At 49.5% G+C, this 16,074-nt stretch overlaps 1 protein-coding gene across 2 annotated transcripts in view; it reads left to right on the top strand.

Annotated features, from left to right (window-relative positions):
* The window catches only part of MTMR14 (myotubularin related protein 14), an 85,275-nt gene that overhangs the window by 45,629 nt on the left and 23,572 nt on the right, over positions 1-16,074 (top strand). For both annotated transcript variants that reach the window (XM_063122118.1, XM_063122117.1), the window contains exons 13-17: positions 1,316-1,352; positions 2,549-2,619; positions 5,135-5,184; positions 6,381-6,519; positions 13,282-13,458. In XM_063122118.1, the coding sequence (XP_062978188.1) occupies positions 1,316-1,352; positions 2,549-2,619; positions 5,135-5,184; positions 6,381-6,519; positions 13,282-13,458 (474 nt within the window). The remainder of the gene's footprint in view (positions 1-1,315; positions 1,353-2,548; positions 2,620-5,134; positions 5,185-6,380; positions 6,520-13,281; positions 13,459-16,074) is intronic.

The following is a 16,074-nucleotide window of genomic DNA, read 5'->3' as shown; positions in this document are numbered from 1 at the left end:
GTGGCCCTGCACTCCTCGGAGACTGGAAGCTTGGCCCACAGACTGAGAACCTAGGGATTTCTGTGTCTCGTTCATGGAATTTTATTCTATTTCAAAATAAAGTTAACAAAATTAAGGTGACAAAAAAAGGGGGGGGAACTTTACATAATAATTAATCAAGATCACTAAAGAAACAAATGAATTAAGCAATTATAATTCATAGTCTATAACCCATTTGCTGATGGAACATCTACAGTAAAATGGCCTAAGTAGGAGCTCAAGACCTAATGAAAGACTAAAAATACAACTTATTCGGCATATAAAAGGAGTGTGCAAGAGGGTATATTATTTTGTGTGTATTAGGAGAAATAGAGACAACTGTACTTGGTTGGAATTCGATCAAAAGTTTGAGGAGCTTAAGCACAGGAAATAAATGGAAACCATGGTGCCGTAATATCTTCCTTAAAGTTAGGATTCCTTGCTTGCCACATTTACTGAGTAAATTTATATATAGCCATCATCTCAGAAATTTCATCAACCCACTGCTCTTTCATTGGTTGTGGAGACTTATAGTTGCACACTATACGTGACTTTGCAGCTGTATGCAATTGCTTAAGAATTCTCTTTCTGAATTCCCGTCATCCTAGAATGACCTGCGTGGTTGCCAATGGGCTTTATTTATTTATTTATTTTAGCATTTTTATTCCGCCCGTTAGCCAAAAAGGCTCTCAAGGTGGCTTACAAAAATATTTCTTAAGACAGACCCTGCCCACAGGCTTCCAATCTAAAAAACATGACACAAAAGGAAAGGGGATTGGGAGGGAGGAGGAGGAGGGAAGAACACAGTTCAAATTGCTGGTTTTAACCTTTAAAGCTTAGAACCTGCCCATCTGAAGGGACCCATCTGGCTCATTGTAAACCTGCCCTGAGTATTAAGAGCCACACGAGAGGCCCTTTTGAGAGCGCCATTACCTGCAGAGGGCTGTTTGACAGTTATGCGCGAAAGGGCTTTCTCCTGCGTTGCCCCCAAACTCTGCTCTGCCCTCCCTCAAGAACTACAATCACACCCACCCCTTTCTTGGCCTTTAGAAAGGGCATGAAGACTCATTTCTTCAGTGTCACCTTTCGAAATAAGTAGTTTTTAAGGTTTTTATTCATGTCAACGTTTTTATGGTTTTAAGGTTTTATTGCTTAAAATTATCGTACGCCGCCTTGATGGCTTTTTAGCAGATAAGGTGGTATATAAACATTAAAGAAATACACACATATAAATAAAATTGACTCCTGTATGGTGGAAGTGCTTGGCTGAAATTCATTTTTCCTCTTTTTCTTGTAGGCACATGTTAGTGGATCGGCTCAGCAAAGGGGAGGAGGTGAGTGTCTTTGGGGGCAGCCTGGGAGTAGTGCCAAGTGACGGTGGTGTCTGAGTTGCACTGTCGATGTTGTCCGTGTGTGTGTGTGAGTGAGAGAGAGAGAGAGAGAGAGAGAATAGTCAACTAGCATTCAGTGACACACTCCCTCCATTAATGGCTGTTAGTCATGATGGCTATATATCGCCTCCCCGTATCAGGGGCAGTATTCCAGTTGCTGGGGAGTACAAGCAGGAGGGTGCTGCTGTTACACTCATGTCCTGCTTGTAGGCTTCCAGTGGGGCATCTAGTTGGCCCCTGTGAGAACAGAATGCTGGACTAGATCGGCCGGTGGCATGATCCAGCAGGGCTCTTCTTTTGCTCCTCTCTTCCCTGAATGCGGAAGTTCTATGTTAGCTGTCAAGGCTCATAGCTTGAGATTAGAACACCTGCGTCCTTCGCTTAACGCTTGCTTTTAGGTTTTTCAAGGAGTCCCTTTTTGCAAGGGGTTAGGAAGGAGGCAGCGGGGGATGTGGAGACCTGGTAGGGGGACAAGAATACCAGCCTTAGGAGAGGGATTGCTAGTTGTACATGGCACTAGACCAGCCTCCCTCAACCTGGGGCGCTCCAGATGTGTTGGACTGCATCTCCCAGAATGCCCCAGCCTGGCTGGGGCATTCTGGGAGTTGTAGTCCAACACATCTGGAGCGCCCCAGGTTGAGGAAGGCTGCACTAGACCTACACACCCTTATGGCTAGAGGCCCCCCCACACACACACTGCCAGGCAGGCATTTCATCTCTTAAATTCCAGGATGCCAAAGTGATTTGTGTTCATGTGGGTTTCTGGACCCTCCAGTTAAGGCTTTTGTTGTTATTCATATTAATATTTATTTATAAAGTGCTGTCTTGACTTGGCACAGTGGTGCATATACTCATGTCTATATTTATATGGTGTGTGTGTGTTTTCGGGGTGGATGGAGGCATTGACTGTTTGCATTCTTGCCTGCAGAACCCAGGCCTAGCCAGCAGGTGGCCAAGGCCCCAGAAGGGTTGGCTAATGAGGGGCTCTTGTTCGGCTTGTGCGGTGGAGACAGCTCCCTCCCCGGGGTCTGCACCCTGCAGAGATGAAGGAGATGTACAGTCTGCCAGCTCTCATTTGTTAGTGCCGCCCGCCCCCTCCCCACTTTTATACTTTCAATTTTTTTTTTTTTTGGCTCTAGATTTTCTTTTTCTGCTTCGATTTTCTGAAGCACATCACCTCTGAGGAGTTCTCTGCCGCCAAGCAGCCCAGGTAAGAGCCCGCGCTCGCTCCTGCTGCCGCCACCAAAGGCAGGCTGAGAGAGAGAGAGAGAGAGAGCAGAGGATCTTGTTAATGCACGCGCTTTCTTCTGGGAGATGGGCGGCCCTGGTGTCCTGGCCCAGTTCACTTTAATTTATTCTGCGCTCGGAAAGCAGCCAAAATGGGGCCACGTTGCTTTCTCCACAGCTGCTCAGGCTGCGGAAGTCCTACATAAGAAGAGGAGCGCCTGTGAGTTCGGCCAGCGCATGGGTTGGGTTAACAACTGGGGAAGAAGGGGCCTCTCCAGTCACACAGGCTGTTGCTGGAACGGCTCTGTTGCTACGGGAGATGAGAATTGTGAGCTGGATCAGAGCAAGCGTCCATTCGGTCCAGCGAGACTCTTTTGGCCATGCAAGGCATCATCTCATCTTGTGGCCCATCACTGTCCCTGAACATGGACATTCCACATTTAGCAACTCTGACTAGTATCCGTCGATGCTATTTTGGGATGTATTAATAGAAGTATAGCTTCCAAGGTACTGATTCCCCTCTATTCAGCACTAGTTAAATTTCATCTTGTGTCCAGTTCTGGGCACCTCACTTCAAGAAGGGTGCAGACAAGTTGGAGGGGGTTCAGAGGAGGGCAACGAGGATGATCAGGAGTCTGGAAACAAAGCCCTTTGAGGAGATATTGAAAGAACTGGGCATGTTTAGCCTTGAGAAGAGAAGACTGAGGGGAGACATGATAGCACTCTTCAAATACTTAAAAGGTTGTCACACAGAGGAGGGCCAGGATCTCTTCTCGATCCTCCCAAAGTGCAGGAAACGGAATAATGGACTCAAATTACAGGAAGCCAGATTCTGGCTGAACATCAGGAAAAACTTTCTGACCGTTAGAGCAGTATGACAATGGAACCAATTACCTAGGGTGGTCAAGGGCTCCTCCACACTAGAGGCCTTCAAAAGGCAGCTGGACAACCATCTGTCGGGGATGCTTTAAGGTGGATTCCTGCATTGAGCAGGGGGATGGGCTAAATGGCCTTATAGGCCCCTTCCAACTCTCCTATGATTCTATGATCATGTACTATCAGGTTTGGTTTACTGCAAGGAGGAGGATGTGGGCATCTTAGTCTAGCGAGGAAGAGCCCACTTGGTAGCTGCTTTCAGCCAGTTCTTCAAACCATGGTTTGGAAGACTGGGAACGAGAGCCCTGGACTCCTGCTCTTCCCTCCTGTCCTCATACACACAGCTTAATGTCTGAATTTGGCCAAACCATTGGTTGCCATGTTCGGATGTGTCCGCCATCTTGGAACAAGTTAGACAGTAATTCATTCAGGGACCAAACTTGGGCATGTTTAGACAAAAAAATAATCCTTAGCTCCCAGCATTCCCCAGCCAGCATGTGAGAGAGAGAGAGAGAGAGAGAGAGAGAGCCAGTGCGGTGTAGTGGCTAGAGTGTTGGACTGGGATTCAGGAGATCTGAGTTCAAATCCCCACTTGATCATAAAGCTCATTGGGGGACTTTGGGCCGGTATCAGTGTAACCTACCTCGCAGGACTGTTAACGAGGATAAAAATGGAGAGGAGGAAGACGAAGTGAGTTGCCTTGGGTTTCTTGGAAGAGGACAAAAGGCAGGACATGCCCTAAACCATGTGCATAAGCACAGGGCTGGTTCCTAACCTCCAAACTATGGTGCGGAGCATCCTCTGAAGGCAGCCGTTGGAAGATGGCGGTGCTGGTTTGTGATGCTACTTCAAAGAGGCTTGTCACTGCTTTGTGCCCTTGACACTCCTAGCTTCATTCCCCCCTGAGGCCAGGACATATTGGAAAGCTTCTGGTATCTTAGCCCAACCCCGCTTAGTGCAGGAATCTACCTTAAAGCATCCCATACAGATGGCTGTCCAGCTGCCTTTTGAATGCCTCTAGTGTGGGAGTGCCCACGACCTCCCTAGGTCATTGGTTCCATTGTCATACTGCTCTAACAGTCAGGAAGTTTTTCCTGATGTCCAGATGGAATCTGGCTTCCTGTAACTTGAGCCCGTTATTCCATGTCCTGCATTCTGGGAGGATGGAGAAGAGATCCTGGCCCTCCTCTGTGTGACAACCTTTTAAGTATTTGAGTATTTGTCCCCGCTCAATCTTCTCTTCTCCAGGCTGAACATGCCCAGTTCTTTCAGTCTCTCTTCATAGGGCTTTGTTTCCAGAACCCTGATCATCCTGGTTGCCCTCCTCCATCCAGAGTAGTTGGTTTCAAAACGGTCCAAACCTCCGTCTTGTGTGGATTAAGTTTCAGTGCAACCCCCAAGTTCAACAACCTCCCTGGGATGTGTAGACGGAAACGAAAGGTAGAGCTGAGTATCATCCATGTACTGGGGACACTTCAGGCCAAACCCCCTGACGGCTTCCCCCAGTGGTTTCATGTTAGACATTCAAAAGCTAAGAGCTAAGCAGGTATACCTGAAATAATTGCATATTGCCGTGTTTGACTCTCTTCTCTCCTGCTACCCTGACTTCTTTCTTACCCCAGAAGGACGAGTCTGCCGCCTGGATTTACTTTGGAGGAGATCTGTATGCTAAGTGAGTGCCTCTTGCCACCTTCCAACCAGTCCAGTAGTCTGGGCCGCGTCTGTCTGCTGCTGGTGGGTGGGCAACATTTCACTCCCCCGAAGGGCTTAGGGATGCCATTGAAGCTGGTGAAGTCACCTGAGCGCTGCAGTCTCTACTGCTGGCTTTCGCTCTTTCCTTGCAATGACTGTGTGGGTCACCGACATCCCATTTCCGACCACCTGAACTTCTGTATAGTAATATTGCCTCGCCTCCCCCCACCCCCGACCCTTTGGTTCCTGAGACCTTATTAGCCATTGCTCACCCACTTTCAACCTTCTCTGCAAGGACTGCAGTCTGTTTAAAAACTAAGCCCTGGTAGCACCCAGTATTCACTTTTGTGCCTGCTCAGTGCGCAGTTGCACAACACATGCAACCCTCTCCAATACCTGCTTGGAGTGGGTAGAACAAACGCTGCCACCATCACCCCTCTCAGGCCACCGCTAGACCTTGCACCATGGCCACTTAAAGTCCCAGAGCTTCTCCATTAACCAGAGATGTGAGAACCATGTTTTATCACAGACTCACCCACTACATCCCTGGGGCACAATCCTCTACTTCCCTTCCCTCCATCCTCACCCTCTTTCCAGATGTGCCCTTCTTTCAGCAGGAGCCTCCACTGGATCTCAGTGTGTGAAAAATAGAATCCAATACCTGCACCTAAATTCCTTCCCTGTAACACCCAAATCCTGCCAAATGAACACACACGCATATTCCCCTTCCAGCTGTAGCTGCTAAGGAAGACCATGATTGGGATTGGTGGGAGACGCTTTCTGTCCTCTCGCTTTGCTCGCCCAAGGGCTGTCAGAGTGACGTCCTGCGGATGTCTCCACAGCCCAGGCTATAGCGGGATCTGACAAGGGGCAGCCGCGTCAGTCCGTCAGCAAAGCCGTGGCATGTGACTTTCTGGAACTGGGGTTCCCCACATGGGCCACGCTTGACAGACTAGAGCCACGACCATGGGGCTTGCAGCGACTTCCTATATTTTTCCCGGCCGCTGGAATTGTGGGAATTGCCACTGACTGTATCCTTAGTTATATGTGTTTATGTGCTGCATTTCCCTGTGTGGCTTTGTTTGTGATGAGATTTTGATGGCTAGCATGGAGAAGAAGAAGAAGAAAAGGGGAAGGAGTTGGCTGGTCCTACACAAGTCTGTTCTTGTGTTCCAGAGCAGAGGGACCGGGGCAGCACCACCAGTCTGAGCAGTGACTTCTCGCTGGTGATGGAGAGTTCGCCTGGGGCTGCAGGGAGTTTCACCTATGAAGCAGTGGAGCTGATGCCAGCAGGGCCTCAAACGCAGGCTTCTTGGTAAGATGTTTTTGTGTGTGTGTGTGTGTTGTGTGTGTACGTGCATGCCTGCACATGCTTTCAACCACATATGGGATGGGTACATTACTTGGTATTTTGACCCAAAAAAGCAATAAGGTGTCCATTGCACTACTCTAGACCTCCCTTCTCAAACTTGGCACATACATACACACACCAGATGTGTTGGACTGCAACTCACATCATTCCCAGCCAGCATTGCCAGTGGCTGGGAATTGTGGAAGTTGTAGTCCAATATATCTGCAGGGTGCCGGATTGGGGGAAGCTGTTTCTAGGCAGTGTCTGAAACGGCCATGGATCACAGGTTGCCTCCCAAGTCTCCCACCGTTTGTTGTTAGAAGCAGCTGCCGTGACTAACACAGGGTTGAGCAGCCTTACTCCTGGTACGGTGCTGGTCAGGCCAAGCTTCTGATGCTCCTGGCACTACATCCTGCTGTAAAATTAGATGCTGGACATCCCCGTGTTATTCTAGCTTCGTCCGGGGTATTTTGTATGGGGTGCTTGTCAAGTTAGAAATGACCCAGCAGGTACCTCCACACACACAGAGTGGCAGGATGCCCCAGAGGTGGGTGAAGGCATCTCTTCCATTTAATTTGTCCCCTTCCAGTGCTAAACTAGAATTGTACGCTCTAGAGGCACTCTCCAATTTTTCCTGGGAGGACTCCTTTGCCTGGGAACCTGGACCCCTTCCAAGCTGAGATGCAGGAGGCAGGCAGCAGTGACGTCATGGCCGGAGGGTCCTGCCCCTTCCCCCAATACCTTGACGGCAGGGCCTCCTGCTCCTCAGACTGAAGAAGATGGCCACCCTACAGTCATCCATGCTCTGCTACCGTCTTACCGTCAGTCAGTGGCATCTGCAGGTAGAGCTGAAAAAGATCCCTGCCTGAAACCCTGAGGAGCCTCTGTTCGTGGGTGTAGACCCAGCCTTCCTCAACCTGCTGGCCTCCAGGTGTTTTGGACTACAACTCCCATCAGCCAATGGCACTGGGAGTTGTAGACTACAACATCTGGAGGGCGCCAGGTTGGAAAGGCTGCTGTGCACAGCCCTGAGCTTGATGGACAAATGCTCTGAGTCAGTACAAATCAGCTTCCAGCGTCGTAGAAGAGACTCTTTCCATCTGCAAAATGCCTCGCCCTGCCGTACATTTCAGCTCTGCGGTCAGATGGCCAGCAGGATTCTTGGCAGCGAGGGCAGCGTAAAGCCAGCTGCACCCGGGGGCTCCTTTCCCTCCCTCCTTCGGCCTGGCCGCGGAAGCCTCGCCGTCTGTGCAGGAGAAGAGGCCCAAGCAGGTCCGCTCGCTCCCGCAACAGGCCCACGTGATGGGGAAGAGAGCCCAGGGCTGGGGATTTCGGAGCCTTGCTGTGGGCTTGCCCTGCTCAGTTTAATTTTTCTCTCTTCTCCCCAAGCACGTGTGCTAATGATATTTTACAGTGCAATTATTCTGAGCTAAATCTGGGCTGTGCTGAGAGGCAGCTGGAAATCCTCTGGGTAACGGCAAACCCTCAGCCTGCCGCTGTCACGCCTGGCTTCTTGAAGTGCAATGTGTGTGTTGTGTGCCTGCGTGTGATCTGTTCGCTCAACGGGCAATCTGGAAATGTGGCCCCTGTGAAATCTGCTCGGCACCCTTCGTCAAACGGCGTGCGCAAGGCACTGAGCCATCACGAGCCGACAATGAAGTCTCGTGCCGGCAGCGGTCCTGGCAAATGCTCAGCTGAACACTGTTCTGGGTCACTGTAACGGCCTGCAGTGTAAGTGTCTCGAATTCTGAGGTAAATAATACAGGTTCTGTAACCAGGAGGCCCAGGTGCCTGTCACTAGGATAAACTTTGAAATCGAGTACTAAACTTTACTAGAGTGGTTGGTTCTGGTTACGTTGTTATTGTATGCTTTTGAATACGGAGAAACATGAACCAGTCAAACAGAGAAAGTTGGGCTTTTTGGATTTTATTTTTCAAAACACGGCACCTTGTACTGTGCTGCAAGCTATAGCTGTTTCTTTATTTTTGAGAGAGAGTCAAATACTGTCTGATTCTTTATATTTGAGAGTAGGCAGTGGAGGCTGGTGGCTCCAGTGTCAGTGGGGTGGCGAATCTGCACCTGGTTCAAACTCTAAAGCAGCTCTCCATGGTGCTTTAGAGTTCTGACTGAAACCGGAGCGGATTCACCGCCCCATTGACATTGGAGCCATCAGCCTCCACTGCATGTAGGCCTCCCTCCTTCTCAATGCGTGCACACTTACCTTTACATTTCCTGATCTCTTGCAAATGCATAGATGATCCTGATCGAGTGAGGGCCGCGCGTGCTCTTTGTGAGTAACTGGAGGTCAGAGGTCAATATCCAAAGCATAGTGAGGAGCCAATTGTACAGTTGGATGGTGGCTAGGGATTACCAGGAAGGGTTGGGGGCTTAAGCTGCGTACAGCCTCGGTTGAAAGTGCAAAAGCTGGGTTGCAGTTAAACCTCAAAAAAACCAAGATTATGGCAACCAGCTTGATTGATAACTGGCAAATAGAGGGAGAAAACGTGGAGGCAGTGACAGACTTTATATTTCTGGGCGCAAAGATTACTGCAGACGCTGACTGCAGCCAGGAAATCAGAAGACGTTTACTTCTTGGGAGGAGAGCAATGACAAATCTCGATAAAATAGTTAAGAGCAGAGACACCACACTGACAACAAAGGTCCGCATAGTTAAAGCAATGGTATTCCCCGTAGTAACCTATGGCTGCGAGAGCTGGACCATAAGGAAAGCTGAGCGAAGGAAGGTAGATGCTTTTGAACTGTGGTGTTGGAGGAAAATTCTGAGAGTGCCGTGGACTGCAAGAAGATCAAACCAGTCCATACTCCAGGAAATAAAGCCAGACTGCTGACTTGAGGGAATGGTATTAAAGGCAAAACTGAAGTACTTTGGCCACATAATGAGAAGACAGGACACCCTGGAGAAGAGGCTGATGCTAGGGAAAGTGGAAGGCAAAAGGAAGAGGGGCCGACCAAGGGCAAGATGGATGGATGATATTCTGGAGGTGACAGACTTGACCTTAGGGGAGCTGGGGGTGGCGTCAGCCGACAGAAAGCTCTGGCATGGGCTGGTCCATGAAGTCACGAAGAGTCGGAAGCGACCGAACGAATAAGCAACAAAACTATCTAAAGTTATTTCTAGGCCACCTTTAAGGTCAAAAGAGACTGCGTGTTCACCATGAGAGCTGGAGCCTTGCTCTTAAAATGACAGGTTCTTAGAATGGACTCCTGACTCGGCAGGCTCTGGGGTAAAAGTCCTAGGCCACAATTCACATCATAGCTGTAGCTTTTCAAAGACCTCTGTCTATCTGGCATTGTTGCATCTTTACAAATCTGGCAAAAAGTGCTGGCAAAAGTGTCTTTAAGGTTGGCATAAGGCAAAGATTACTTGGGCAATTTGGCAGGAGCCCCAGTACGGCCAGGGAGAAAGCGGCGCCTCCTCCATGCAAGGAGAGCATCTTTAGCTGCCAGTTCTGTTTACGTTCCAGCTCGCTCCCCACCCCCTCACCCCCAGCCCAGCCCTGCTCTGCTCAAGCTGGGATGGTTGCACAAGCTGCGGGAAGCCCTGCTCTGTTTTTAAAAGCCTCTCTCTTTTTTTTAATTGCCTCTCTTCTCTGCCTGCCTGCTTGAGTGCCTGTGGCTGTGTTATTAGGCACTTCATTAAGTCTCAGCCTTGTGCCCGCGCACAATGCAGCAATCACAAGGCGGAGAGCGCATAAAGGCCCTTGAAAGGTTGGCCCTGCTGTCTTACGCTTTCGAGAGCGAGTTGCTGAGGGTCTTCCGAGGAAATCCTGGGGTTTGAGGAGAGCCCTTATTATCGTGCGCAGCCAGGGGTAATAAGCCAGGCCTCTGATAATCGCTCAGCAGGCGGCTGGGGGCGGTGAAAGGTGGAGCGGGGTGGGAGGAAGCGTAGGGGTAGCAAGTGCGTGGCTGCAAAAAGAGCCTGTGGCAGGTCTAGCTTTCCCGGTGCCCAGGAGCCAGTCCAAACAGAATTGCCCCCTGCTCAAGAGCAGCCACAGCCTCTCCTTGGCCTATACGTATGCCTGGGATGGATTGGGGCTTCTGTTTGAACCGGGCGGTACCCAGTGGCAGCCTGCACATTGCTGTGATCGCAGCATATGTGGAAAGGTGCAGCTGTGGATAAGGAGACATTTTCTCCCGCTCTCAAAATACTAGAACCCAGGGTCATCCCATGAAGCTGATTGGTGGGAGGTTCAGGACAGGTAAAAGGAAGTCCTTCTTCACACCGCACACAGTTAAACCATGGAATTCACCACAAGATGTAGTGATGGCCACCAATTTGGATGGCTTTAAAGGGGGGTTGGGTAAATTCCTGGAGGCGAAGGCTATCAATGGCTACTAGCCCTGATGGTTGTGTGCTGTCTCCAGTATCCGAGGCAGTAAGCCTGTGTGCACCAGTTGCTGGGGAACTTGGGTGGGAGGGTGCTGTTGCACTCCTGTCCTGCCTGTGGGTTCCTGTTTGACAGCTGGTGGGCCTCTGTGTGAACAGAGTGCTGGACTAGATGGACCCTTGGTCTGATCCAGCCTGGCACTTCTTATGTGGAATGGTTGCAGGCCACCTCTGTACACAGCCTCTGGTTCACATAAAGTAAGAGTGGGCAGCCTGGTGCCCTGCAGGTGTCTTGGACTACAACTCCCATAACTACTGACCATCGGTCATGTTGACTGGGGCTGATGGGAGTTACCTACCTCTGGCATTAAGGGTGCCCCACTCAAGTATGGGAGCTTGTGCACATTGCATGTAGGTCAGGGGTAGGCAGACTTCAGGCTTGTGGGATCTGCTTTGTCTTTTTACTAGACGCCTGTGATCCACCCACTGTAGCCAGGTGTGCAATAGTGGCTCAGGCATGGAAGCAATGCGCTAATATAATAATATTTATTTATTTATTACATTTCTATATCACCCAATAGCCGGAGCTCTCTGGGCGGTTTTAAGGAATAAGGAGCTTCTGAGCGCATGTTCAGCCGAGGAATTTGAACTCGGTACCAGAACCAAGCTCACCAGCTCTTCCGCAAAACAATCCACCTTGGTTTTCCCCAAATGTTTTTTTTTTAATGACAGCCTAGGGGAGAGAAACATTTTAGTTGTTGCTATTGTTCAACAATTGAGGCTCAAACTCTTGCGCATCTGCAAATTGCCCAGCGATCTCAGTCTAGCTTCTGCCTGCCCCTGGTGTAAGGGAATCTGCATGAAGAAGCCTTTTCGGAAAATAATTCCTCATACTTTGGACCTGTCCTTGGCTGTGGAGAGGCAGCTTCCAAGACTGCAGGGGGATAAAGACTTGGTTGGCTAGTTGGTTGGGAATAGGGAAGTCATTTTCTGCTACCTGCATGGCCAGAGGTCTGCTCATTGGCCCCCTACCCTTCTGTGCCTGAAAATTTGTTTCTTTGATTATAAGAAATTAGGCAAATCTTCATTGACTTTTGTTCTTTTATCTGCTTCCAAAATGTAATGTGTACCTAAGCACTTTGGTTTTTCTCCCCTTCTGGAAGGGCTTGAATGGGGGGGGGGGGGGAGAGAGAGACAGAGAAGAACAATGTAGAAGTTTGTGTGTGGGGTGTGTGTGTTACGTCATGGGGCGATGAATTAGAGAGCTCACGGAGATGAACCTTGTGAATGACCCAGTGGAGGTTCAGCCCAGCCGAGCGTTGGCTTATCTTACTCTTCTCAAGACACACTTCCAAGCTTTGCTTCTCAATGAGATGCGTGCTAGGAGATAAAAACAGGGCATTCTGATATTGGCAGCACGAGCCCCGTTGCCTTGGGAGCCTGAATGAAGGACTGCAGGGGTTGCAGGTGTTGAAATGCTTCTGCCTGGTCCCTCGAGAGCTGGTATAGCATAGTGGCAAAGAGCAGGAACTGTGAGCCAGAAAGTCCTCCCAGTCTAGATCTTTCCCCAGCCGCAAACTCACCAAGTGCCCTTAGGCAAGTTGTGGGGTTCCCAGGCTCAGCCTTCCCACCTGCAAAATGGGGGGGCAATAATACCGACCTACCTTTATAGGCTGTTGTATGAGAAATGCTCTGAATATTTATGGAAAGGAAAAGCACTCTGAATATTTATGGGAGGGAAAGGAAAAGCACTGTCTAAACGGCCTCTTTTAACAGCCTTGCGCTGGATTGCTAAAACTGTGTTTAGGAGGGCTTCTGGGATATGAATAGATGTAAGCTCCTGTGCTGAATTGTGGTTTGTGTGCTTAACATGCGGTGCTGGATTGTTTTATTGCTGGAGGATGTTTAATTGCTTGACTGGCTGCCTGTCTTTTTTCTTTGTATTCCACTGTGTGTTTTCTAAAATAATTTAAGGCACAATGCTGTGCATGTTTAGACAGGGGAAAAGCCTATTCCAACATGCTCCAGCTAGTGTGGCTGGTTGGGGCATGCTGGTAGTTGTAGGCCCCTTTCTAATCTAAATATGCATAGGATTGCACCCTCCTTAACGTTGGCTCTATTGAGCCTTGTTCAAAAAAAGTGCCATTGGCTCTGGCTCTCTTGGAGGGGACACTGAGCTCCAGTACAGTGCCTGAACATTTTTGAAGATCCAGGGTGTCCCTTGGAAAGTTGTGGCATCTCCTCCTGAGGAGCCTTTTTGGTGCAGGGGTGGCTACGCAGCAAGCAATGTTTCTCAGTGTGGCCATGTTTCCTCACTTGGATTGGCAACTCACACGCCCATCTCAAGTCTGTGCATGCCTGTGTTTCCTCCCTGCAGGAGGAAAAACTGTGCGTCTTCCCCTCAGACGGTCCTGTGGAGTCGGTCAGCGCAGCCCGAAGACAGGCTGCCATTCCAAGGCGTGCTCGAAGCCAGGTCCTCCAGCTCCTCCTCTTCCAACCACTCGGAGAACTTCTCACGGCTGGGCAGCAGTCCGCTGGAAGTGCCCAAGGCCAGGTGAGATGCGGCAAGCCCTCGCGGTTCTTAGCACTCACTGGTGGGGTGGGGGGAGGATCCAAGGGGCCTGTGAAGCAGCACAGCCACTATGACCAAGGCAGGTAAGTTGGCTGCGGGAGAAGGGGCGGTGGCAGTAGCGTTCATGCAGGCCTTTCGGGCTCCTGTCGGCAAAGGAAATCCTGATCTTCTCATTTAAAAGGTCTCTGTGTTCGGAAGAAATCCGCCATGCAAATGCAAAAAAGCTTCCGTGTTTTTAAAGGGGCTCTTTAGAAACCTTTCAGGAAGTGCCCCTCAAAAAACGTATTCTGGGAAAAGCAAACATGTCCTACAGTAAAAGCATGTAGTGACCATTTGCTGTTCTTCTGTGATGCCCAGATTTTGCCACCCAAGAGGGCTGTTCTTGCTGTCCAATGATAGGGCTGGCCCTGGTGGGCAGAATGGTAAGAAGATGTTTGTGGATTGATGGCCTTTAGAGGCTGGGGAACCTGGAAACTGTAGCCACAAGGATCTGTACTGGGTTGAGCCTGTGACCACTAGGACATCCTGCTCGGCCCACTTCATGTTGTCCACAATTTTTGGATCTCCTAGAAAGTTGAGTTTTAAAAAGGAACAATGCTGGCATTTTTGGTGATGGCACGTTCTGTTCCTGGATTTCAGATTGATTGGGTGTGCATGTTGGGCATACAGTAAAACCCATGGACAAAGGGAAATGTATATCTTAACATAGGTCTCTTAAGATGTCTGGTTTTTAAAGCAATCCTTCTTAAGCATTCACAAATCTTTTGGCACTTGCTGCTTCTTGCACGCCTGGCTCAGCCTCTTGCTCAGAAGGGAACACTGGAGGGCTGTGGAGGTTACGGCGTCCACTGAATGCAAGTGGGAACTGCATGTTGGAACTGTGGTCTTGCAGTGGTTGGCAGGGGAAGGGGTACCATGACCTTTGTGGGCAGACAAAGTTGAGTAGCGTGAAGGACGTTTTCCCATACAGTGCAGCTAGGACGCCAAGCAAAATTGATGGGAACCCTCTCGCAGGTTCAGCCAGGTAAGCGTGTTTCCCTTCTTCCCCTCTGGTGTTGAACCTAACAAATCTTTCTTTCAAATGCCTGAGCTGGGGTTGGGTTTAGGGGGCAGACTGGGAAGAAGAGGAAAACTAGGTCGTATCTGCTATATCTGAAAGGGACTCGGTTCAGCCTTCCCCTATCCTGGTGCCCCTCCAGATGTGTTGCAATACAACCCCTGGCCAGTGTGGGAATTGTAGTCCAACACTCCTGGGGCGCATCGAGTTGGCGAAGGCTGGCCAACATCATGTGAAAGTTTCTCAGGGACAGGATGTTAAAACCCAGTGTGGCCTGGCTGCCTCTCCTTCGGAGCTCAGAAAGAGTTGAGTTTCATTCCAAGCATGTATACTTAGGCCTTCGGGAGAAAGCAGAAGCGACGCTATCTTGGAGTCTTGGGCAATCTCCAATCGATGGACAATATAGGGTTAAAGGGCAGGGCAGGAGCTGAGAGTGAATGGAAGGGATAAGCATAGGGAATGATCAGTTGGCAGCCAAGAAGCAGATATACTGAGGCGGGGCCACTTCAGGAAGTACTGGTGAAGAGAGAGCTTTTTGAGACCGCTGGCCTTGCCCTTGCTGGTACCCTCCCCTGGTGGCTGGGAATGATGGGACTTGTAATCCAACACATCTGGAGGGCGCCAGGTTGGGAAGGCCGATGTAAGGTACCAACGCACAGCTTTCCTCCAGTCCCCTACATGAGATAGGAATGGGCTGTTTTGAAACGTTCTCTTCCCTCTCGGCTGAATGCGAGGACACTGGAAAGTGGGTGGGAGTAGATCAGTAACAGTGTTGAAAAGGCCCTAAAAGTCATGGTGTTAAGTTCTTTCCCATGGCTCTTCGTCGTGGTCTCTGTGCATCACACATATGGGCTGCATGGAGCCTCTACTTGGAAAACTTCTAAAGCCAAGGAAAACGGTTTTGGCGGGAATCCCTCCCCCACCGTAGGTTCTCTCCTGTCCCTCAGCTCTCTTTCGACTGCCATAGCGATTGCCTCACGGAGAACTTCTGTTCCATTTTTCAGAAGCTTTCTCTAGTGTTTTTGAGCTGAGGATTTAGATTCTTCTTGTATCTTCGTCTTTCTTTTCCATTGTTCTTAAAATATATATATTATTTTTTAATGAAGGAGTGCAGTTGGGCTGATCCTGTTTTCAAGTTATGTTTGCGCCTTCTCACTTATGAAACCATCTCGTTTTTAAGACTTGTTTCCTGAGTCTAATTGTATGCTCCTTCTCTTGTGTTCAAATTAGGCATGGTGAATTTTTAAACAAAATGTGTAACTAAACACTGTCCTCCCAGATCCACCATGGGAGCTGCCTGCCGGGCCAATCTCCTTTACAGATCTGTAGTGGTGCAGCCTGGATGTTGGGTTGACTCTACTTATTTCAGTTTTGGGATGGCTGACTTCTGCATCTTCAGGGACCACTCTGTTTTCAGCGGAGTGGCCTTGGGAGAATACTTTTAGGCTCGGGTGAGCTGATATAATTACTGGAAGTGGGGGAGTCATTTTGTCGCTGCTGTTGCTAAACATTGGGGAGTTGGGAATCCTACCAATCTACTG

Source organism: Elgaria multicarinata, chromosome 3 (assembly GCF_023053635.1).
Source record: "Elgaria multicarinata webbii isolate HBS135686 ecotype San Diego chromosome 3, rElgMul1.1.pri, whole genome shotgun sequence".
In the NCBI taxonomy this organism is placed as follows: Eukaryota; Metazoa; Chordata; class Lepidosauria; order Squamata; family Anguidae; genus Elgaria; species Elgaria multicarinata.
The sequence above is the reverse complement of the archived record's forward strand: the minus strand, read 5'-3'. Positions and strand labels throughout refer to the sequence as shown.